The 24,616-nt window shown below is 43.7% G+C and overlaps 1 protein-coding gene across 7 annotated transcripts in view; it reads left to right on the top strand.

The window, feature by feature from the left end:
* The window catches only part of abcc3 (ATP-binding cassette, sub-family C (CFTR/MRP), member 3), a 62,884-nt gene that overhangs the window by 33,560 nt on the left and 4,708 nt on the right, over positions 1-24,616 (top strand). Inside the window, exons 2-25 of one of the 7 annotated variants that reach the window (XM_014179584.3) lie at positions 507-683; positions 1,009-1,134; positions 2,828-2,965; positions 3,679-3,804; positions 3,934-3,995; positions 4,266-4,397; positions 7,538-7,777; positions 10,212-10,389; positions 10,500-10,661; positions 11,176-11,268; positions 11,869-12,072; positions 12,287-12,433; positions 12,650-12,737; positions 13,262-13,328; positions 13,423-13,549; positions 13,946-14,122; positions 14,648-14,815; positions 15,746-15,929; positions 16,639-16,747; positions 17,939-18,095; positions 18,361-18,568; positions 18,950-19,260; positions 22,654-22,853; positions 24,359-24,485. In XM_014179584.3, the coding sequence (XP_014035059.2) occupies positions 507-683; positions 1,009-1,134; positions 2,828-2,965; positions 3,679-3,804; positions 3,934-3,995; positions 4,266-4,397; positions 7,538-7,777; positions 10,212-10,389; positions 10,500-10,661; positions 11,176-11,268; positions 11,869-12,072; positions 12,287-12,433; positions 12,650-12,737; positions 13,262-13,328; positions 13,423-13,549; positions 13,946-14,122; positions 14,648-14,815; positions 15,746-15,929; positions 16,639-16,747; positions 17,939-18,095; positions 18,361-18,568; positions 18,950-19,260; positions 22,654-22,853; positions 24,359-24,485 (3,708 nt within the window). Of the gene's footprint in view, positions 1-506; positions 684-1,008; positions 1,135-2,827; positions 2,966-3,678; positions 3,805-3,933; positions 3,996-4,265; positions 4,398-7,537; positions 7,778-9,721; positions 9,879-10,211; positions 10,390-10,499; positions 10,662-11,175; positions 11,269-11,868; positions 12,073-12,286; positions 12,434-12,649; positions 12,738-13,261; positions 13,329-13,422; positions 13,550-13,945; positions 14,123-14,647; positions 14,816-15,745; positions 15,930-16,638; positions 16,748-17,938; positions 18,096-18,360; positions 18,569-18,949; positions 19,261-20,200; positions 20,515-22,653; positions 22,854-24,358; positions 24,486-24,616 lie in introns of those variants that run through there. The other 6 variants (XM_014179583.3, XR_014383036.1, XM_082970488.1 and 3 more) reach the window with 6 other exon arrangements.

Raw genomic sequence — 24,616 nt, forward strand, 5'->3', positions numbered from 1 at the left:
TTAGTGTCTGTGATTCAACTCAGCCCCCATGCTGTGGTTTTCCCCTCTTCATTTGCATTGGAGGTTTACAGTTATGAACACTGTCCCTTCTACGTAACTAGGCTAAGTACAGCAACAACCTATGGTGTGCGTGTCCCTCTCTCGGCCCCTAAGCCAGCTGATGTCATGCGACATTCCACACAGTTAGACGGCCCCAAAATGACCTGGGGTCAGACAGGAGCAAGCGGCTTGACTACTGCTAATGTTCAGTACTGATTTATATACAGTGCTGGTGTTCTGTGAGAACAAACACTAGACTTGGGTATGTTCATAATGACACACTATTCCCTAGGCCTATATAGGACACTACTTCGGGCCATATTGATGTCATGGGTTCTGTCCAAAAGTAAAGCACTGTACAGGGACTATAGGGCGCAATTTCAGATAGGTCCCACTGGATATGTTTGATGATTTGACATTTTAAAGTGTATTGGTCTCATCCCATTGGTCTCCATCTTTGATTCCAGGTAGCCAATCAGACGCTCCACACAGACAGCCCAGACCTGCCGGAATGTTTCCAGCTGTCAGTGCTGTCATGGCTGCCTTGTGTGTACCTGTGGCTTGCTTGCCCCCCCTACCTCTTCTACCTCCAGAGGAACAACAAGGGTTACATCATGATGTCCATCCTTAACAGAGTGAAAACGGTGAGGGACCACACCACGCACTGGGCTGCTGTATGCGGACATGCATACGCTGTCTTTCTCTCTGTCTCCGTCTCTCTCTCGATGCAATACTGTTTGTTGCCAGAGATTGATACCCTGTTTCGTGGCCCTTATTAGATTATTTAGTTGATGCGCGATAGGGGAATAGTGGAACTGTTTATCAGACAGGCTAATGACCAGTACTGGGAAACGTACCAGACATTCAAGCTTGTTCAGACAGTTTAGATGGGTTTTGATCAAATTACTCCTGCTCAGTTTTGGGTTTATTTCTTTCTCTCTTTCTCACCCCTCCCCTTTCCTCCTCTAGGTCTTTGGGTTGGTGTTGTGGATCGTGTGTTGGACAGATCTTTTCGGCACCTTCCATGAGCTGCGGCAGGGGGACACAAAGCCACCCATCTACTTCGTCACTCCGCTGGTGGTCGGCATGACGATGGTACTTGTACACAACAACAGGGTGTGGCGTTGTAAACATGCAGTACAGTCGTACAGTGCTCAACTCACTTCCTGAAAAATACCTTATTTTTGGGGTCTTGTTGCTTAGTGACCAGTATTTTGAATCCATAACTTGTCAATCAATCATGTATGTATTGTTGCAACCTGGACTCAGGGGTAGACGTAACATAGTAACCGGAAATCTGGGACACTCAAATTAGTATAATATGTTTGGTATGGTATGTATTAATTTATGGATGTCCATCATCCATTTTGTATGATAAGTTACGATTTACAATTCAAGTTTCAAGTTTTATTAGTCGTGCGGGATACGCATGGTATACATTGTCCAATGAAATGCTTACTTGCAGGTTCCTTCCCGACAATGCAACAACCATAAAAAATAGTAAAAAATAAGAATACGAACATGAAGTAAATGGCAGTAGAATAGATTAACAATTTTAGTATACATATAATACAGGAAGGCACAATTTATAGTAAAATATTTACATGTGTTTTGGGGAAGGGGGGATGGAGAGCAAGTGTTTAACTAGAGCACTATAATAAGAGTCTGGTAGCAGCAGTTGTAATGTGTGCTAAGGTGCAGAGAATCAGAGCAGGTGGTCAGTCCAGTTCAACTGTTCAGCAGTCTGATGGCTTGAAGATAGAAACTGTCTCTGAGCCTTTTGGTATCAGACCTCATGCTCTGATACCGTCTGCTAGACGGTAAGGGAGAGAACAGCTCGTGGCTGGGTTGTGTGGGGTCCTTGATGATGCTGCGTGCGTTCCTCAGGCACCATTTTGTGTAATGTCCCGGATGGATGGAAGCTCAGCCTCCGTGACGACCACGTTTCGAGTAGATGTACTGGATGGGTGGAAGCACAGTCCCAATTCGTATCACATGTTACGAATTGCAATTAATACAATATGTTACAAATTTGCAATATGTATGATATGTTAGAAATTCTAATTTGTTGTAGCTAGCATTAGCTAGGTTGCTAGGTGGCGGACGCTAATGTTAACTAGGTGGCTAACATTAGATATGTTGGGGTTAAGGTTAGGAGTTATGTTAAAGGGTTATTGGGAAGGGGAAGCTAAAATGCTAAGTAGTTGTAAAGTAGATAAAAAAGTAGTAAGTAGTTGCTAATCAGCTAAAATGCTAAAGTTGTCCGTGATGAGATTCGAACACGCAACCTTTGGGTTGCTAGACGTTCGCTTTATACGCTTATCCATCCATAACGAACAACCACTGTTTTTGCCTTAAGTAACCTTCCCTCTTATGTAACCATACCAAAGATAACATATCATTATACTAAGTTGAGTGTCCCAGATTTTTGTTTACTATGTTACGTCTAGTCTATGAGACCAGCCTGATTGTTGTGTTTGTAGATGATTAGATTGTCATTGTATTCCATTAGCCCTTACAGTATGTTGCGCGCTCTAAGGTGTAGAATAAGCCTAGTGAACATGCTGTTATTCACAGGCAGTTGCTATGCTGGTTCACAAGTTTTTTTTTTCTTCTTCTATCTCACATTTCTCTCTCTCATGCCCTATGCATGAGTGAGCGAAGGAGAGAGTAGAGCTTAGATGCATGTTCACCTTTACATGCCCTGTGTGTTTCTGTGCTTATCTAAATCGTGTTCACTCAACGCCTCGCTCCCTCACTCTCCCTTTCTCCCTCCTCTCTTTCTCAGCTGCTAGCTTTGTTTCTGATACAGTTTGAGAGGTTGAAGGGGGTCCAGTCTTCAGGGATTCTATTTATATTCTGGTTCCTGTCGGTGCTGTGTGCCATAGTGCCTTTCCGCTCCAAGATCCTACAGGCCAAATATCAGGTGAGATCAGGGTTTCCCCTAATGTGTACTGTATAGGCGGAGGTGAAGGAGATGTTTAAAATGTATAGATGTCTCCATCTCCCTCGCTCTCTCCTTCTTCTTTTCCCTCTCTCAAAACATGGTTACCACCCCCCCTCTTCCTCCTCCTTCCTTCCCTCCCTCTCCTTCCCTGGCTAAAGAACTTACGGTTGGTTGTTTTGGGGGTTAGGCAGGGCCGAGGTTGGGTGGAGAGAGTGAGCGAGAGAGGAGAAATAGTAGGTCTGTTGTCCTAGCGACCTGCAGGGCCTTAGCCGTCTTATCTAACCTAACCTACTGAGGGCTGTCTAATACTCTAACATAATCTAATGCCCTAACAGCTAGCCAGAGCTACACTGGGGCCAAACCAGGTCAAACCATGCTAACATCTGTCTTGTGGTCTGCTCTGGCTATTTACAATCCCATTGATCCTACCAATTAGGCCCTAGTTGTGTTTTAAATATTTTATTTAAAATGACTGAATGGCTTGTGGTCAGGGAGACAAAAGAATGATTTTGGATGACTTAGTTGTTTTTAGCTCAGCAGGGTTTGGGGGGACTGATCATCGATATGTAAGAGAGCGTTTTAGGAGACTAGCACAGTTAGTGTATTGTCTGTCAGCTTCCTTAAGAAATGGCTTTCATAACAAAATGTCCTCCAACAGGTCAATACAGTCTTTCTCTGTTCTTGTGTTTCAGAGTGTGATTTCAGACAAGTTGCGTTTCACCACATTCTATTTCTACTTCAGCCTGATCGTAGCCGAGCTTATCCTCTCTTGCTTCAATGAGAAACCTCCACTTTTCTCCAACATAGACACAGACCCCGTGAGTCAACAATACACACACACACACACACACACACACACACACACACACACACACACACACACACACACACACACACACACACACACACACACACACTGTGACCTTATTCTGCCATTTTCTCCTCAGAATCCTTGTCCTCAATCAACTGCTGGTTTCCTCTCCACTATGACCTTCTGGTGGTTCACTAGGTAACATGATTTCCCCCATACAACACATACTGTACAACAATTATGCCTTGGTGCAGGATTGTCTTATCCTATACATTTGTATGGCTTGTAGCTATTTCATGTTCAATGTATGTTATTCCCACAAGTAATCAGTACATTTGATCAATAATCAATGGAACCGCCAACACGTCTTCTCTCTGTGCCCTGGTTTCCTGGACACGGATAAAGCCTTTTCCAGGATCTTGCACTTCATAAAGTTCCACTAATGTGTTGTGTCCCTCTCTGTCCCAGCATGGCCATTAAGGGCTATAAGAACCCTCTGGAAGCCAAAGACCTGTGGTCACTGAACAAGAGGGACAGCTCAGAGGTGGTCGTCCCCAAGCTACTGCGGGAGTGGGAGGTGGAGCAAGCCAAGGCTCACAGGTAGGGAGGGAGCAAAGGAGGGTGGGGGTAGAATGGGAAACTGAAAAACTATTATTATACTGAACAGAAATATAAATGCAACATGCAACAATTTCAATGTTTTTACTGAGTTACAGTTCATATAAGGAAATCAGTCAATTGAAATAAATTAATTAGGCCCTAATCTATGGATTTCACATGACTGGGAATACAGATATGCATCTGTTGGTCATAGACACCTTTTTAAAAAAAGGTAGGGGTGTGGATCAAAAAACCAGTCAGTATCTTGTGTGACCACAATTTGCCTCATGCAGATCGACACATCACCTTCGCATAGAGTTGATCAGGCTGTTGCTTGTGGAATGTTGTCCCACTCCTCTTCAATGGCTCTGCGAATCTGATGGATATGGGCGGAACTGGAACACGCTGTCGTACACGTCGATTCAGAGCATCCCAAACATGCTCAATGGGTGACATGTCTGGTGGGAATGCAGGCCATGGAAGAACTGGCACATTTTCAGCTTCTAGGAATTGTGTACAGATCCTTGCAACATGGGGCCGTGCATTATCATGCTGAAACATGAGGTGATGGAGGCCGATGAATGGCACGACAATGGGCCTCAGGATCTTGTCACTGTATCTCTGTGCATTCAAATTGCCATTGATAAAATGCAGTTGTGTTCGTTGTCTGTAGCTTATACCTGCCCATACCATAACCCCACCGCCACCAAAGGGCATTCTGTTCACAACGTTGACATCAGCAAACAGCTCGCCTACACAACGTCATCTGCCTGGTACAGTTGAAACCGGGATTCATCCGTAAAGAGCACACTTCTCCAGCGTGCCAGTGGCCATCGAAGGTGAGCATTTGCCCACTGAAGTCGGTTACGACACCAAACTGCAGTCAGGTCAAGACTCTGGTGAGGATGACAAGCACACAGATGAGCTTCCCTGAAACGGTTTCTGACAGTTTGTGCAGAACTTCTTTGGTTGTGCAAACCCACAGTTTCATCAGCTGTTCGGGTGGCTGGTCTAAAACTGCACATTTTAGAGTGGCCTTATATTGTCCCCAGCACAAGGTGCACCTGTGTAATGATCATGCTGTTTAATCAACTTCTTGATATTCTACACCTGTCAGGTGGATGGATTATCTTGGCAAATGAGAAATGCTCACCAACACGGATGTAAACACATTTGTGCGCAACATTTTAGCGAAATAAGGATTTCTGGGATCTTTTATTTCAGCTCATTAACACTTTACATGTTGCGTTTTATATTTTTGTTCAGTGTGTATTTCTAAGAAATTTTGATTTTGAGACCAGCATCCAAATTTCCTTTAATCTTTCCTGTAATGGACATATTCTATTTGGTGATTTCTTATCTCAAAGGCTTCCAATGTTTTCACAACTTTTTTTGTTTTAATACATTTTTTCACAGTTTGAAAATCAGTACCCTTATTTCCTTATTTTACTTGTTACAACAACATTGACCCAGCAGTATGACTGTGTAGAGAAGGGTTTCTCTTGTTTAAGGTTACACAGCCAAATGACACAGCCTAAGTCAACAGTAGTTTGCCCTTTCACATCATTCCCAGTACTGTGGAGAGCTGTAGGAGGAAGTTGTCTTTATGGGATCTGAGTGTGCATGCTTGTGTTTGTACATGTGCACGTATGTGTGAGAAAGATAAAGTGTGTTCTTCATGTGGCGCCAGCCAGTATCCCTCATATCTGTTAAACTTGTTAGGATAGTAACCACTGGATTGTGCGGCACCTTTTGAGCATTTCATTTGTTGAGTCAGTGTCTCTGCATCCCTGGTCTTGGGTGGAAAACACAGTAGTAAAGCAAACATGCTAGTATCAAAGGCAGAAATAGCACCACAGATCAGTAAGATGAGTTGGAGAGAAATCGTTACAAAACACACAGATGGAACATTGTGTGTTTACATGTGTTTACATAATACATGATGTGTTTACATCATACAGAGAATTCCAACAGGCTGCTGCAGTGAATTAAAAAAACTGGAATGTGACTGGAAAGCAGTGGAGTGAAAATCTGGCTTGTATAGCCTGGCTGGTAGCCATTATTAAGCCTGCTTTCTGCTCCAAACACAGAGTACCTGCTTTTTCTCTGATAAAAGACAACCATTTTTATAATTCATCCCAATCCTACGATATTAATAATTGTTTGGATTTATATAAAGTTTTTCTTTGAAAAGGTCTTGTCTTCCACTTTAACTTATCAAAGCAGGTGGCTACCACAAAAACCTTAACTAGAAAGCTTTCTGCTTAAACTTGTCAAACAAGCTTTCAAGAGGAAAATACTATTAGCTGAAACTGCTATCTGCTTCAGCTTATTAAACTGGACATACACTACAGTTCAAAAGTTTGCGGTCACTAGTAATTTCCTTGTTTTTGAAAGAAAAGTAAAAAAAAAAGAAAAGATTTTTAAATAACATCAAATTCATCAGATATACAGTGTAGACATTGTTAATGTTGTAAATGACTATTGTAGCTGGAAACGGCATTTTTTTTATTCTGTTTGGCCCATAACTGGAAAGTACAGGGCATTCCAGAACTAATGGAATTCAACTTTAAAATGTTTCTTACCTGCACTGATTTTGCAGAAAGCTGCTTTATTGAGGAAAGTTTTGAAAACTGTGAGATGTGGTTGTTGTACGTAGCTACCTTAAGGTGAATACACTAACTGTAAGAGCGTCTGGGAAATGACAAAAATTTAAATATAAATCTTGTCCAAACACACTTGACACCAGCTTGGGAGTGTCTGCTGAATGCTGAACTCTAACCTCCATCATTGTTCCAAACATTCTCTTTGGCTCTCGCTCGCTCTCATGTTCGCTCGCTCTTTCACTACTCTTCAGTTTCTCTGCCAAGTTCTGTCTGGTTTTCCTTCAGTGAACAGAAGAACCAGTAAAGTGATATGAAAGAGAGACCTAAGCCTGTAATTGCTCAAACCTGTTTAGAGGTGTGAGGGAGGGCTGTGTTTCATTGACTGTAGGAATCCAACCCCTCCACATTCCGATTGTGTGAGAAAATCATGCGTAAATATACAGTATATCTGCTAACTTCATGTTCAAGGGTAGAAACTGGATGTGATGAATGCTTCTTCTACTTCGAACCTATTTCCACCCCTTCTCTCCACAGTGCTGAGGACCAGTCCACCCAGGCTCTGTACTCCAAACCTCCGCCAGCGGGAGAGTCCAACCATGTAGGGGGGGAGAGCAGTCCTGAGGAGGTGGAGGTGTTGCTGTCCAAACAAAAAGACCCCAAGAAGCCCTCCTTCCTCCGTTCCCTCATCAAGGCCTTTGGACCCTACTTCCTCATCGGATCTGCATTTAAACTCCTACAGGACCTCATCACCTTCGTCAACCCACAGCTCCTCAAGTAAATAGAGCACTACGCAGCATTATAAACCCTTATGAAGTCTTACCAAGTCTATATGTCAAATGCAGATGAACATGCTGAATGTGGTCTGAATAAAGATAAAGTTCTGAGAAAATAAAAAGATAAGAATATAAGCTAATTTAGTACAGCAGCAGTATTTCCTGTATCACACCCATCATAGGGGTGGGTGTTTTGTTTCCTTGTAGCTTTACAGAGTGCGCAGCTATCAAAGCCCCTTTTAACGAGTGTTAAAATACAGTGTTTTAAAAGAAAAGGAAAAGCTGCACAGTCTAGTAGCTCCGATGTAATAATCTTTTTACCAACGTGGGCTGGGTAGTAGTCTAGCGATTAAGCTGTTGGGCCAGTAACCCAGAGCTGTCTAGTTGAAATCTGTTGATGTGCCCTTGAGCAAGGCACTTAACCCTAATTGCTCCTGTAAGTCGCTCTGGATAAGAGCGTCTGCTAAATGACTCAAATGTTTAAACAAATATTCTCACTACCCCAGTGTTTCCACTGGAGAGGATTCACCTGGACAGTATTTACCTATGTGGTTTATGGAAGGACAAAATCTACCTACATTAACGATGTGTCATGGTCTCTTATTTCCAGGACAAATATTATTTGCATGTTGATTGGTCTACGTCCTTATGGTCCTCATCGGCTGTCGAGTTGTTTTATTTGTTTGCAATGTAAAGCCGATTTGCAAATGTGTTCCCTGTGTAGGCTGTCATGAAAGTGTGTGTTTGAATGATGGGAGGCTTTCTGTGAAGCATAAACCCATCTACACTACCAGCCAAAAGTTTGGGCACACATACTCATTCAAGGGTTTTTATTTATTTTTTACTATTTTCTACATTGTAGAATAATAGTGAAGACATCAAAACTATGAAATAACACATATGGAATGTAGGAACCCAAAAAGTGTTTATATTTTAGAATCTTCTAAGTAGCCACCCTTTGCCTTGATGACAGCTTTGCACACTCTTGGCATTCTCTCAACCAGCTACATGAGGTAGTCACCTGGAATGCATTTCAATTAACAGGTGTGCCTTGATAAAAGTTAATTTGTGAAATGTCTTTCCTTCTTAATGTGTTTGAGCCAATCAGTTGTGTTGTGACATGGTACGGGTGGTATACAAACTCTCCCCCCCCCCCCCATCTATTTGGTAAAAGACCAAGTCCATGTTATGGCAAGAACAGCTCAAATAAGCAAAGAGAAATGACAATCCATCATTATTTTAAGACATGAAGATCAGTCAATCCGGAAACTTTCAAGAACTTAGAAAGTTTCTTCAAGTGCTGTCGCAAAAACCATCAAGCACTATGATGAAACTGGCTCTCATGAGGACCGCCACAGGAATGGAAGACCCAGAGTTACCTTTGCTGCAGAGGATTGGTTCATAAGAGTTACCAGCCTCAGAAATTGCAGCCCAAATAAATGCTTCACAGAGTTCAAGTAACAGACGCATCTCAACATCAACTGTTCAGAAGAAACTGCGTGAATCAAGCCTTCATAGTCGAATTGCTGCAAAGAAAACACTACTAAAGGACACCAATAAGAAAATACTTGCTTGGGCCAAGAAACAATGGACATTAGACCAGTGGAAATCTGTCCTTTTGGTCTGATGAGTCCAAATTTTCGATTTTTGGTTCCAACCGGCGTGTCTTTGTGACGCAGAGTAGGTGAACGGATGATATCCTTATGTGTGGTTCCCACCGTGAAACATGGAGGTGTGGGGGTGCTTTGCTGGTGACACTGTCTGTGATTTATTTAGAATTCAATGCACACTTAACCAGCATGGCTACCACCGCATTCTGCAGCGATACGGCATCCCATCTGGTTTGCGCTTAGTCCCACTATTATTTGTTTTTCAACAGGACAATGACCCAACACATCTCCAGGCCGTGTAAGGGCTATTTGACCAAGAAGTAGAGTGAGGGAGTGCTGCATCAGATGACCTGGCCTCCACAATCACCTGACCTCAACCCAATTGAGATGGTTTGGAATGAGTTGGACTGCAGAGTGAAGTGAAGGAAAAGCAGCCAACAAGTTCTCTGCATATGTGGGAACTCCTTCAAGACTATTGGAAAAGCATTCCAGGTGAAGCTGGTTGAGAGAATGCTAAGAGTGTGCAAAGCTGTCATCAAGATAAAGGGTGGCTACTTTGAAGAATATCAAATATATTTCATTTGTCTAACACTTTTTTGATTACTACATGATTCCATATGTGCTATTTGATTCGTTTTTATTTTTTAACCATTATTCTACAATTTTGAAAATAGTAAAAATAAAAACCCTTGAATGAGTAGATGTGTCCAAACTTTTGACTTGTATTTTATATATACAGTACCAGTCAAAAGTTTGGACACACCTACTCCCATCTTTTTCTCTCCTCCTGTCCCGCCCCCCCATCTTCCTCTCTCCTCCTTCCAGGTTATTGATCTCATTCACGAAGCAGAAGGGAGCTCCCACCTGGTGGGGATATGCCCTGGCCTTCCTCATGTTCTTTGCAGCCTTCCTCCAGACTCTCATTCTGCACCAACACTTCCAGTACTGCTTCGTCACTGGGATGAGGCTCCGCACCTCCATCATAGGAGCCATCTACAGGAAGGTACACACAAGCAGAAGCATGCACACACACACATATATACACACACACACACACTACAGTGGTGAAAATAGTATTTTTGTCTTTCTCTTCTGTCCTTTCTCTCTCCCTAGTCTCTGATTATCACTAACGCGGCCAAACGTACATCTACAGTGGGAGAGATAGTCAACCTGATGTCAGTGGACGCTCAGCGCTTCATGGATCTCACCACCTTTCTCAACATGCTGTGGTCCGCCCCACTTCAGATCATACTGGCACTATACTTCCTGTGGCAGGTGGGTGGGTTCTTTCCATGGCGGTGGGTTTATTAGTCCACCATAGCCAAAGTAGTGCACTGTATGGGGAATAGATCTAATGAGATGAGATCCAGAATGATTGTGCCTGGAGCGTATTCATTAGTGGGATTCCGTTTGCAACAGAAAATGTTTTGCAAGGGAAACCGTTTACTTCAAAACGGAAAACAATTAGCAACAAAAATGAGTTTCTAGGTCCCCCCCCCCGTTTCATTTCATTCCGTTTGCTTCCGTTTAGTTCCTAAAGTTAACGGTAAACGTTTTTCCGACGCAAAACATTTTGTAACAGACTAAAAGTTTTGCAACTTAATCCGACTAATAATTACACCCCTGCTCTCTGTGTTGATTAGTCATATGTGGTCTTTCTGGGGTCCATCTCTGTTGTGTTGATTGATCCTGCCTTGTTTTTATTTTGATTGCTAATACCTTGCCTCTCTCTTCTAGAACCTTGGTCAGTGTCTGTGTTGATTGGTCATGCCTTATCTCTGTGTGGTAGAATCTGGGTCCGTCAGTGCTGGCTGGTGTTGCTGTGATGATCCTGCTGATCCCCTTAAATGCCGCCATCGCTGTGAAGACACGAGCCTACCAGGTATACACACCTCCCTCTGCTTATTGTTTGACATGGAGTAGAAGTCATGGGGACGATCACGATTAGAAGGATGGTGTTGATGATGGTGATTGTAATTAAGATGAAGTCTCATAGATTGAACAAACGGCTTCCCATCCAAGTGTGTCAAAGTAGAAACGTGCAACTTTTTACCACAAAAATGCTCATGATCAAACACCAAAGCACTGTAAAGATCTCCTGTGAGTTTGTACTATAGTGAGCAGGCTGCTCTTTAAACTAGTTGGCTTGTGGGTGGAAAGATGAATGAAGTGTTCTATACGTTTTTTGCGCCTCTGTACTTCAAAAACTCTGTTTGTGGTGTGTCAGTTTGCTCTGAAATGTTTGTGCTTTGTCTTTGAGCATCTATCAAAGCCTCTTTTAACGAGTGTTAAAATACAGTATTTTAAAGGAAAAGGAAAAGCCGCATACACTGTTAGATCTGACGCATTTATTTATTTATTTACCAACGTTTCGACAGCCAAGCGGTCTACATCTCTAAAGTAGCATTGTTTTGACATGGACAGAGGATATCTCCCACCTCCCCCTCCCCTCTCTCCCCCCTCCCTCCTGTTGTCTCTTAAGGTGGAGCAGATGCAGTACAAGGACGCTCGCATCAAACTGATGAACGAGATTCTGAACGGGATCAAAGTGTTGAAGCTGTACGCCTGGGAGAGCTCCTTTAAAGACAAGGTTCTGGAGATCAGACAGAAAGAGCTCAATGTGCTCCGCAAGACGGCCTACCTCGGTGCTCTGTCTACCATGGCCTGGACCAGTGCACCATTCCTAGTACGACACACACACACACACACACACACACACACACACACACACCTATATTATCCTTGTTGTATGCGCTATATCACTTTGCATGGAGGAAGGAAGGTTAACTCTGACTATTAGCCAGCTGTTTTAGATGGACAGAATACAACTGGAAGCTGCTGATCAATGAGCTGTCCAGAGGATCTATTTCCAAGCTTTTCTTTTTTTTATGTCTCCTCAGGTTGCCTTGACAACGTTTGCAGTGTATGTGACTGTGGATAAAAATAACATTTTGGACGCGGAGAAAGCCTTTGTATCTTTGTCTCTGTTCAACATCTTACGGTTCCCTCTCAATATGTTTCCCCAAGTCATCAGCAGTATCATACAGGTAGGCTCTTCTCCTCCTCTATCATTCTCTTACTCCTTCTTTTCTCTCCTTGTCTCACTCCTCTCAATTTTTTCAATCTGTCGCTCTTTCTTTTCCCCCTACTTCTCTCATTCCTCTTTCCCTCACTCCTCCTATTATTCCTTCTCTCATTCCTCCTGTGGATGCTGTGCATGCTTTTGCGTTGTGTGCCTGTGTTGACTCTGTTGCTACTCCAAGGCCAGCGTGTCCCTGAAGCGTATCCAGGACTTCCTGAGTCATGATGAGCTGGACCCAGAGTCTGTGGACCGGAATAACACTGCCACAGGTGAACATTGAACCAGCTGAAGAAGGAACCACCCCAAACTTGGCTGGGCTGGTTTCATTTCACCCCCTAGGCCCTTCTGATACCCCTTAGGTTTTCACTGACATGAAGGGGTGGTATAGAAGAAAGCTAATGGAACGGGGCCTCTGAGGCATTCTAATTGTCTATGTTTCTGCCATAGAGATCCTATTAAATTACTATTCTAATTCCTATTTCTATGGTTACTGCTGAGTCATGCTCACATGGGCCGTTACCATGGCACCACTGCCTGCCATTACTGTAGGCGGTTAGGTTTTCAATAGAAACTATGAGGGATTATGTAATCAATTTCAGTTTTGCATCGTCATTACTCTTGGCTTTTGTAATAATAACATTTTAGACTCTTAAGTTGAGGTGACTTAAGGGATTTAGATGGACGGATTCCACAGTCATTGCTTTTCCTTCTGTAACTCCCTGTGTTTTTACCAGTTTGGTAATGCTGTGTCATGGTTCCTGTTTTTGTAACTGCAATGCATTCTCCCCTTCAGATAGCTCAGTGTCTGTTGTCAATGGGAAGTTCACCTGGGCAAAACAAGATCCTCCTGCTCTACACAAGTATGTTGGCAAGTTGCATCATGTAAAGGACAATAACTATTCAAGGGAAAGAATGCACTGACTGTGTGTGTGTGTGTGTGTGTGTGTGTGTCAGTATAAATCTGATGGTGCCCCAGGGCTCACTGCTAGCGGTGGTAGGACATGTCGGCTGTGGAAAGTCTTCTCTGGTGTCAGCTCTTCTGGGAGAGATGGAGAAAATGGAGGGAGACATCTCTATACGGGTATGTCCACTGAATTCAATTAGCCTTCCCTGTGGCTCAGTTGGTAGAGCATGGTGTGTGCAATGCCAGGGTTGTGGGTTCGATTCCCACGGGGGGCCAGTACAAAAAAAAAATGCTTGAAATGAAAATGAAATATATGTATTCACTACTGTAAGTCGCTCTGGATAAGAGCGTCTGCTAAATGACTAAAATGTAAAATGCTAGCTGAAGGTTGGTTGATTTGATTTTACTGGGGCATTTGCTCGATTGAGTAATTGATTAGTGGGTCAATTGCTTTATTGATTGATTGAACGATTGATAGACTGATTGTTTGGGTCCAGTTGTAGTTTTCAGCTGTACTGAGTTTTCTCCCTCCTCTCCCAGCTGTACTGAGTTTTCTCCCTCCTCTCCTTTCAGGGTTCGGTGGCCTACGTCCCGCAGCAAGCCTGGATCCAGAATGCCACTCTCAGAGACAACATCCTATTTGGCAAGGCCTACAACGAGCAGAAGTACCGCTGTTGTCTGGAGGCCTGTGCTCTGACCCAGGACCTGGAAGTACTACCTGGAGGAGACCTGACTGAGATCGGAGAGAAGGTAGGGAGATGGAATAGAATCTAACCTGGTTAGTTTTTTGGGGCTAAAGGTCATGTTAGCCCACAACTAAAGGCATCAGTTCTGGGAGCTAAGATGAGTCTTCAAGTCTCAAACAAAGCAACTTATTTTGAGATCAGTGATTTGCTTGTGTCTGTCTCCTTCTCTACTCTCTCTCTCCTCTCTTTCTCTACTCTCTCTCCTCTCTCTTTCTCTACTCTCTCTCTCCTCTCTCTTTCTCTCTCTCGCCTCTTTCTTCTTTTTCTTCTTTGTCTCTCTTTCTCTCCACTCTTTCTCTCCTCTCTTTCGCTCCTCTCCTCTTTCTCTTTCTCTCCTCTTTCTCTTTCTCTCCTCTTTCTCTTTCTCTCCTCTTTCTCTTTCTCTCCTCTCTCTATTTCTCGTTCTCTATTTCTCGTTCTCTATTTCTCCTCACTCTTTCTCCTCACTCTTTCTCCTCACTCTTTCTCCTCACTCTTTCTCCTCACTTTCTCTTCTCTCGCTCTCTCGCGCTCTCTCGCTCTCTCTCAGGGAATCAACCTATCAGGTGGTCAGAGACAGAGGGTCAGTCTGGCCAGAGCTCTGTACAACGAGGCAGACGTCTACCTGCTGGATGACCCTCTCTCTGCTGTGGATGCCCACGTGGCCAAACACATCTTCGACCACGTCATTGGCCCAGAGGGGGCGCTGCAGGGCAAAGTGAGTAGCAGAGTCACTCTGCTCTGTTCTCCATACACTACAGAAGAAGAGAGACACATTCTGAGTGATCGCAGAGAGACATTAACTGGTTAGATATCTTGTCCATTATCAACAATATTTGGTGGTATGGCACTACATGGCCATGTTAAAAAGGACACCAGTGGGAATCTCCTCATAACTGACAAGTACATGAGCTATATTCTGTCTAGTTCACATAGTAAAACCCCTTTTTTTTTTTTTTAAAGAGTCCTCACCTACAATAGAGGAAATGGTAGCTCTTATCTGTGGTTTATTGTTTTCAACCCTCTACTTGTTGGTTTAGTATCAAATGTACGAATTTATTGCGCTGATAAGAAACTCATGTACAGACTTGAGTGTGTAAATTCAGTATGTGTAATACACATCGTCTTCGGTGGGGCTTTCATGTGCAATGTGTTTGTGGTTGTTTCATTATTATAGTGAGTGTCACTTCCTATATTTGAATGTTCACTGTCCTGCTGCATATGCAACACTAAGAATACTTGAACTGACATGACAGTAAGTGATGGGGGAAAAATGAATACAGTATAGTATCACTATTATTTTTAAAGACTCCAAATATAAATTCTCTAGCTCAGGTATTTCTCCTTCTATAGTTTGTTCTCCATCTTCTTTTTAAATGGTGAGTCAACATGTTTTAAGCAGATTTATTAGAACATCGAATTGCAATAAAATCTCAGTATCGAATCGCAATAGCAATATAGAATAGTGAAACGTCTAGAATCGCAACACATAGAATAGTGAAACGTATAGAATCGCAACACATATAGAATAGTGAAACGTATAGAATCGCAACACATATCGGCACCTAAGTATCGTGATAATAAAGTATCGCGAGGTCCCTGGCAATTCCCAGCCTTAATGACAGATCCTCTTTTCTTTTCTCTCAAGACGCGGATCCTGGTGACGCACGGCATCAGCTTCCTGCCGCAGGTGGACAACATAGTGGTGATGGTGGAGGGCAGGGTGTCGGAGATGGGCTCATACCAAGAGCTGCTCAAACAGAATGGAGCGTTCGCAGAGTTCCTCAGGAACTATTCCCTGGAGGACATCATCGAGGAGGACGAGGCAACAGGTACAACTACCTGTTACTATAGCACAGGGGTATTTTAATCTTACCCTACGATGTCTGTAGCACTGCTGGTTTTCCGTTCTACTTCCACCTGGTAATTAATTGCACCCACTTAGTGTCCCTTAAAGAAAAACCGCGTACATTTTTGGTCACGTGAAATCATGTGAGAACATGTCTTTGGAATACTTCACATGTATTCAAATGTTTTCTTATGTGTAGTTGTATGTTATCATATTAACCCCCCTCCCATCTCAATGGACATTTTTACCCTGCCCCCACCCCAATGGACATGTATCATGCTGAATTGCCAACACTAGTCAGCGACCTGTCCCCGCTCCGACGGGCTTCCGTAAGCGGTCCCACGTTTAAATTGGTCTCTGATTAGAGGGGAAGAATGAAGAAAAGCAGTGAAACTGGCTTCAAGGTCCAGATTTGAATTTGAGTGCTAAAGCAGAAGGGCAGATGCTATTGATGTTAATGCCCTTGGGGTTCCACTGTTCCCCCTACACCAGTGCGTGCCAATATGTGTCCTTGAAGGCTACTGGGTGTGCAAGCTACTAGCTGATTCAGGTTTGTTAGGGTTTTGTTCCAACCCTACTCTAACTACCCAGTAGCTCTCTAGGAGGAGAGTTGGCTGTCCCTGCCCTACACCTATAGGAGTGTGTACACCTGCTACATAATTACCACGGTAACACTGACTCAACACCCACAGAGGCTTTGATTGACGATGAAGAAGACTTCCCTGACGACGCCCTTAGCAACCATACAGACATGGTGGACAACGAACCAGTGGTCAATGAGGCAAAGAGACAGTTCATAAGGTACTTATAAGTCTCTGTAACAGTTCATAAGGCTGGCAGGATTCTTCTGAGTTTTTTTGTGATAGTTGCTGGCCAAAATGCCTGATTTTGCTGCGGCAATTCTGACATTTTGCATTCCAATTTGCAATGTTTTATAAAATGTGTCAGTAGGGTCATTTAAAAAACCCAAATGCGGGTCAACGGGAGCACCTCCCCCGGACAAAAATCCCCCTCCCGCTGCACTAAGCGAATGAATTGAAGCGTACCTCTTTTGACTCGTCTAAAATGTGGTGATGCAGAAATGAGAGACCACGTGTGATTGTTATGAAAATCTAGGAATATTTGTCCAAGGAAATGTTTCTGGTTGGTCTCAGGGAATGTACAACAATTAGGAAGGGAGACTTTTAAAACGAGATTGAGTGAAGTAGCAGCAAATATGTTGAATGAGCAACTAATGAGCATGGAGAGCCTCACAAGTTAACTTATATCTTTCTGTCTAATACAGCTATTGACTGACTTTTTTAGCTCTTTATTAGAGGCACACTTTTTGTAAGTAGTTATAACTGTCCGCTGGAATTTAGCCTGAAAAGATTTGACAAATGTGATTGGTTGACGATATGACATTGGCGTCTCATCTTGCACTGCGCAGAATATCAGATCTCAACACTGACTGGAGAAGTAATCATCAGTACCACATCCTTATGGTATATATCTTGTCATAAGCATTTAAGCGCAATGTGACTGCAAAAGAGGCAGGTTGGAATGTCAATTCTTATCAAATGAATGGGAAGTCTGACTGAAATATGGGCCAAATCAACCTTTTTTTTTGTAAATTACTGGCTTTTTAATTTGTTGATAAAATGCAGGACATGATTGTTTGGTTGCGGGACAAAGGGCCAAAATGCAGGACTGTCCCGTACAATCCGGAGCATGTGCTCACCCTAGCTGACAGGGGGAAAAGTTTGAAGTGTTGTTTGATTGAACCATTTTATCTGGTAAAAATGCAGTGTTTCAAATTGCAAGCCCATCGCTTAATATGCAGGGGATTGTTTATTTAGCTAAAAGTTCTACGGTATGTTTTACCACCTCTTTAATAGATAAATGCCATATTTTATGGGGCTTTGGACTTGAGTTGCTGTCAAGCACTTTTTTCAAATGTGTGATATACACAATGATTGATTGACTGATCAATCACTTCCTCCCTCCCTGCAGGCAGATCAGCATCATCTCAGGGGACCTGGAGAACCCAAAGAGCAGGTCTGTCCGGAAGCGTCTGTGCAGCGAGAGGAAGCATGCCGAGTCTGACCCAGAGAAGAAACTACCCAAGGTGGAGAAACTCATCCAGGCAGAGACCGCTGAGACAGGCAGGGTGAGTAGAGCTATGGGCATACATAGTTTAGTAAACTTGATTGAAGATGTAGACTTCTACTCTCTCCTACCCCCAGGTGAAGTTGTTCCGGGTGTATTCCGAGAGAGTACGGCCTCTGACGTCTAACCTCTTACCACTGACCTTTAACCTCTGTCTCCTCCCTCTCCTCAGGTGAAGATTAAGGTGTTCTGGGAGTATTCCAAAGCTTTAGAGCCACTGATCTCTAACCCCTGACCTCTAACTGCCCTATCCTCCCTGTCCTCAGGTGAAGAGCAAGGTGTTCTGGGAGTATGCCAAGGCAGTAGGGCCTCTGCTGTCCCTCTTCATCTGTTTCCTGTACGGCTGCCAGAGTGCTGCCGCCATCGGAGCCAACGTCTGGCTGAGCCAGTGGACCAATGACGCAGCTCAGAACGTGACCCAGGAGAATGTCAGCATGAGGGTGGGGGTGTATGCTGCTTTGGGCATGGCACAAGGTGAGGAGACCTGCTGTTCAGTACCTTTAGGATAAGGATACCTATCCACCTTAAGATGACTGAAAGTATTCAATAATACAATTTGTCTGTGGTGTTTGGGTCATTTGTGCCAAAGAGGTTTTGTTGTTGTAGATTTTGCTGTGTATATGACAATTGTATGTTTTACTTTATTACTGTATGACGCTAACTATGAGTGGTTGGTCTTGTGTGAGGACCTTCTCCTCAACACCTCAGGTCCTTTTCCAGTAACTCTGGGAGCTTGATTTGAATGAAATTGAAAAGGATCTCTGCATTCACGAGCGCGGACACATACAGAACCCACTGCCTCCTCAACCCTCCTCTCCCCGCTCCCTCCCTCTCTTCCTCCTCCCTTCCTCTCAGGGCTCCTGGTCATGGTCTCCTCCTTCACCCTGGCCATGGGAAACATCGGAGCAGCCAGGAAGCTCCACTATGCCCTCCTGGACAACAAGTTTCACACACCCCAGTCTTTCTTTGACACCACCCCCATAGGCAGGGTCATCAACCGCTTCTCTAAGGACATCTACGTCATCGACGAGGCCCTGCCCTCTACCGTTCTCATGTTCCTCGGGACCTTCTTCTCCTCTCTCTCCACCATGATAGTCATAGTGACCAGCACCCCCATCTTCGCCGTGGTCATAGCCCCGCTGGCTTTCATATACATCTTTGTCCAGGTATTGGTTCTGTTCTGAAGAGCTAATGGTTGGTTGCTCTACTCTCTAGGGCAGGAGTTTATGGTGTCAAGTAATACTTATTTTTTTCCCCCTCCTTTTCATTTGAATTTGTGCCAAACTGGGTTGCTTACGTTCCTGAATGCAGCATGCAGCACCCTGATTGGTGGAGCAGTTTCTGTGACCTTTGGCTTTTTTTTTCTCTGCAGCTTTTTGTGTTCCTGTTATCTGTTGAGCATTTGCTCTCCTCCCTGTCTCCTCTCCCCTAACTGTCTCTCTCTCCCTCTCAGCGGCCCTATAGCACTTCCTGCCCTGCCTGCAGCCTGTTTACCCACACACGCAGACACACACAGCAGGGTTGGTTCACCCACAGCCGGTGCTGTGTACACACAGTAGTGAAGGAGGCTTCAGTTCAGCTGATCTTGTTGTGTTTGTTTACTCTGGTCCTCTTGAGGCGATCAAGCTGAGAGCTCAGAACACTACTGTGCTTTCTTTACCACCCAACATCCTTCTCAGGGACACAGTGGAGAATGTATTGTAGCTGGAGAACATAGATTTAGACTAGAGTGGCGTAGAATGAAGTTGCCCCTAGACCTAATCTAAAGGTGAGGGTTTTAGGTTTGTTCTTACAGGAAAGATGAGAACTCTGGTGTGCTGCTGCCCTCTGGCGGTGAATGAATGGAAAGGCAAGTAGTAGTCTGATGCTACAGGTATCCATCCGCACATTAGAGAGTTTGAGGTCTTTTGTTTCTTGTCCGACTCTACAGGGTATTGGTATGCAGGGTTTCCATGCCCTGCTTTTAGTGTTTGACCCAGGAAGTGAATATTTGGGTCATTACTCTATACTGCCAAAGGCTTCTATACCAGTGGGAGGGAGAGGGAGAGAGAGAGATCCAATTAACAGTAGTGTGGTTGTCACCTGTGCCCCTCCCCCCTCTCCCAGGTGTGCTGTTGCTGGCCAACTGTCTGCTGTCCAAGGCCTACAGCATGCTGCGGGCAGCCAAACTCATGCACCTCTACATGCTCCAGGGGGTGCTGAGGGCACCCCAGGGCTTCTTCGAGAGCACCCCCACGGGGCGCGTACTAAACCGCTTCAGCAAAGACGTGGACATTATAGACTCGCACATCCCAGACAATATTGACATATGGATGCGCACTTTCTGGTACACAGTGAATGTGCTGATCGTATGCTCTGCCCTCACCCCTCTGTTCCTACTAGTCGTAGTGCCGTTAACGGTGTTCTATTGGTGGGTCCAGGTAAATAGGACACAACTCATTTAATAACTCTAATACAGTGTGTGTGTGTGTGTGTGTGGGGGGGGGCTGGTAGATTGCTGCTGTTGTGTGTGTGCAGTTTGCTGTGGTAGATGTGACCATCATTCTCGTTGTCTTAGTGTTATAGTGGCAGTGGGGTTTGCTTGGTGGGTAGATACAGTAGCAGACTAGCGAGTGGAGGTTTAGTCTGTCGGCTAAGGCTCCAATCTCTAGTTGTTTGGTTTGTGTGGAACGGCTGTTCTTCTAGTCCACACCACCCCAGGGTATATGGATGTGGAACCTCAACATATGGCATTAGAACCAACATTGTTGCTATTCCATTGACTTGGCTTCACTATGATCATTCGATGCACAGAACTTTGAATTTGACTGAATCAGTGCCGGCAAACAACTGAGGGTAGATGGTGAGCAGCCGTTCGGTATCTGTAGTGAATACTGTAGTGTGTGTGTGTGTGGGGGGGGGAATAGGCATTATCGTGTCATCATGGTTGCTGAATGTTCATTCCGCCGTTTTATAACTCATCCTAATCAGTTAAACTTCAAATCATCCAACATCCATTTAGCATCCATTTGTTGTGAATAACTGTTTTGGCTATCATGTTATCTACTACTAACTCACTAAGATGGTTTGGCTTATTAAGGTCCCTATGGCTTTGTAATGTGTGTGTTTTTTCTGCGTCTGGAGATTTCGCCCACAAAATTACGACACTTGATAGGAGCCACAAGGTTTCTTCAAATTGCTGGTCAATGATAGAATGTGTTGAGCGTCAATTGACAAGACTGCTCTTGATCTGATTTTCATCCGTTTGAAATGCACCATGTCCTGGCTCCAGCACCTGCAATCACCTCCTTTCCACCTTCCAATCAGTTTGATTGAGAAGGTCTAAAGAGATTACGTGATCCCGACCGAAAAATAGTTTAGTTTGTAGTATCTGCATTTGGATGTTTCGCTGAGGGCTATTGGGGCTTGTGCTTGGTCATAATTTCCTTTAACGATTGTACAGTAGCTAGCAGTTTCCAGAAGTTGGAAAACTGATATATTTCTAGAGCCCGACCGATATATCAGTTCACCGATATTATCGGCCGATATTGGCCTTTTACCGCTATATCGTTATCAGACGATAATTCAACCGTTAACCGATATTCAGTAAAAAGGATTTTTAAATCTCATGCTTTTCTGAACAAATGCGGCCATTCTCAGAACGAGGGGACATATTTGCATACATTCTTGTCACGATGTGTGAAATCAACATTTGAAGCATAGTTATTGGACAATTGCACTTTAGAATGGCAATTTATGCAAATTCAGTGAGTAAAAATGTGATCGGCAGACAGATCGGTATGTTTTGTCCCCTAATAAATCAGAATCTGACCCAAAAAACCATTGGTCGGGCTCTATATGTTTCTGTCGGGGAGACATTTGAAACTAGTTCTTTACGGTGAATGTAAGCAGGGTTCTGTGTGTTCACATGTGCCTCTGAGTCGCCTGCTAACTGGAACTGCAATGCTGTTAACTGGGTCGCCATCATCTAACATCCGCATATATTCCTTCTCCTTTTTGATTTATCTGCATTGTCTTTTATTTACCTTCTCCATGTGTCTCTCAATCACTGAAAAAAAATGGGTATTTCTTACTCACTGGGACTTTTAATCATTCTATATGTATGAGTTTGACCTTAATAATGTGTTAGTGTTTAAAAGCCAATATTATGATGGCATTTAAGCACTAATGGAAATTGAAGTGTTGATTTATGAAATGGAATCAAATATGTTTAGTACTGGATGATTTATAAATTGATTTGATAATCAAATTAAATATACCTTATTTCGTAGAATGGGCCGGGTGGAAAGAGCATCCGCAGAGTTCAAGAACTGGCATTATGATAATTAATGTAAACGCTAGCTAAATATGAATATTAAATATATCTATCACTATGAAAGGAATCTATTACTCTATTAGTCTGTCCAAAGGAACTCTGCAGATGTTTTGTGAACCCTGACCTTACTATATATAGTGTGTTACTGCAGTGTGCGCTTCCTAGTTGCTTACTGTCACAGCTTGTATCCCAGTGTTCAGTAACTATATAATGCGTTGTTCGTCTCTCTTCCCCACGGCTGTAGAGATTTTATGTGGCCACATCTCGGCAGTTAAAGCGGCTGGAGTCGGTCAGCAGGTCTCCCATATACTCCCATTTCTCTGAGACCGTCACTGGCTCAAGTATTATCAGAGCCTACGGCAGACACAATGCCTTTGTACTAATGAGTGACATGAAGGTGGATGAGAACCAAAAGAGTTACTACCCTGGTATAGTGTCCAACAGGTAGGTGGTGTCTATCTCTTACTGTACATTCACTATGGACTCTGGAGGACAGTGGCTGTGTTTCAATTGCCTTTGGGGCGGCAGGTTGCCTAGCCTTAAGATTGTTGGGTCAGTAACCGAAAGTGCGCTGGTTTGAATCCCTGAGCTGACTAGGTGGAAAATATGTTGATGTGCCCTTGAGCAAGGCACTTAACCCTAATTGCTCCTGTAAGTCTCTCTGGATAAGAGCGTCTGCTAAATGACTCCAATGTAAAATTCTTAATTTGCTTCCTTTCCTCGCTCCCTTTTTTGGCTACTGCTCTGATCTGAAGGGTCTTGGTAATAATCCCAAGGGTGCTAGGATTCTCTCTTCAAAATGACTGTTTAATTCAGTGTACAGTGTTTGTCTGTCCATTGGATTTTGAGGATTGGAACATAGCCACTGACTGGTGCTCATGTTGAAAGCATGCTCAACAGGCACACATACACGTTCCATCGCAAAGTACATAAAACATGAGTGTCCCACTTTACAATAAGTGCTCCTAATACTGTATCTAATCGATGTAGTTGCATGGTAATGTATACTGAACAAAGATATAAACGCTACATGTAACAGTTTCAACGATTTTACTGAGTTACAGTTCATAGAAGGAAATCAGTCAATTGGAATAAATTCATTAGGTCCTAATCTATGGAATTCACATGACTGGGTAGGGGCGCAGCCAATCAGAATGAGTTTTTATCCACGAAAGGGCTTTATTACAGACCAAAATATGTTTTAGTTTCATCAGCTGTCCGAGTGGCTGGTCTCAGATGATCCCGCAGGTGAAGAAGCCGGATCTGAAGGTCCTGGGCTGGTGTGGTTACACATGGTCTGCAGTTGTGAGGCTGGTTGGACACGTACTGCCAAATACTCAAAAAGACATTGGAGGCGGCTTATAGTAGAGACATGAACATTCAATTGTCTGGAAACAGCTTTAGTGGACATTCCTGCACTCAGCATGCCAATTGCACGCTCCCTCAAAACTTGAGACATCTGTGGTGTTTTGTGACAAAACTGCACATTTTAGAGTGTCTTTTTATTGTCCCAAGCACAAGGTACACCTGGCAAAGGAGAAATGCTAACTAACAGGGATGTAAACAATTTAACAGAAATAAGCTTTTTGTGCATATGGAAAATTATATTTTATTTCAGCTCATAAATATGGGACCAACACTTTTCATCAGTGGAGGATGCTGAGGGGAGGACGGCTCATAATAATGGCTGGAACGGCACGAATGGATTGGCACCAAACACATGGAAACCATGTTTGATGTATTTGATACCATTCCACTGATTCCGCTCCAGCCATTACCATGAGCCCATCCTCCCCAATTAAGGTTCCACCAACCTCCTGAGCTTTACATGTTGCGTTTCATATTTGTTTTCAGTATAGTTACATAGGCAGGTTGAGTGTAACTACTGTGTAGAAACACACTGTGCGTCAGCGATGCTCTAACTGTGTCTTGTGTGTGTGTGTGTGTAGGTGGTTAGGGGTGCGTATAGAGTTCATTGGGAACTGCATCGTACTGTTTGCTGCTCTGTTTGCTGTGATCGGGAAAGACAAGCTCAACCCTGGACTGGTGGGACTCTCTGTGTCCTACGCTCTACTGGTACAGTACAACATATCTACTGTCCGTTTAACTGTCTGCTGCAAATGGTGCCCATTGCTTGCCACTGTGATTCTGTAGTGTTAAGGACGTCACGCTGCCTGCTTGGCGACTACTGCTTCTTCCTAATTCAG

Source organism: Salmo salar, chromosome 28 (assembly GCF_965601325.2).
Source record: "Salmo salar chromosome 28, fSalSal1, whole genome shotgun sequence".
Classification (NCBI taxonomy): domain Eukaryota; kingdom Metazoa; phylum Chordata; class Actinopteri; order Salmoniformes; family Salmonidae; genus Salmo; species Salmo salar.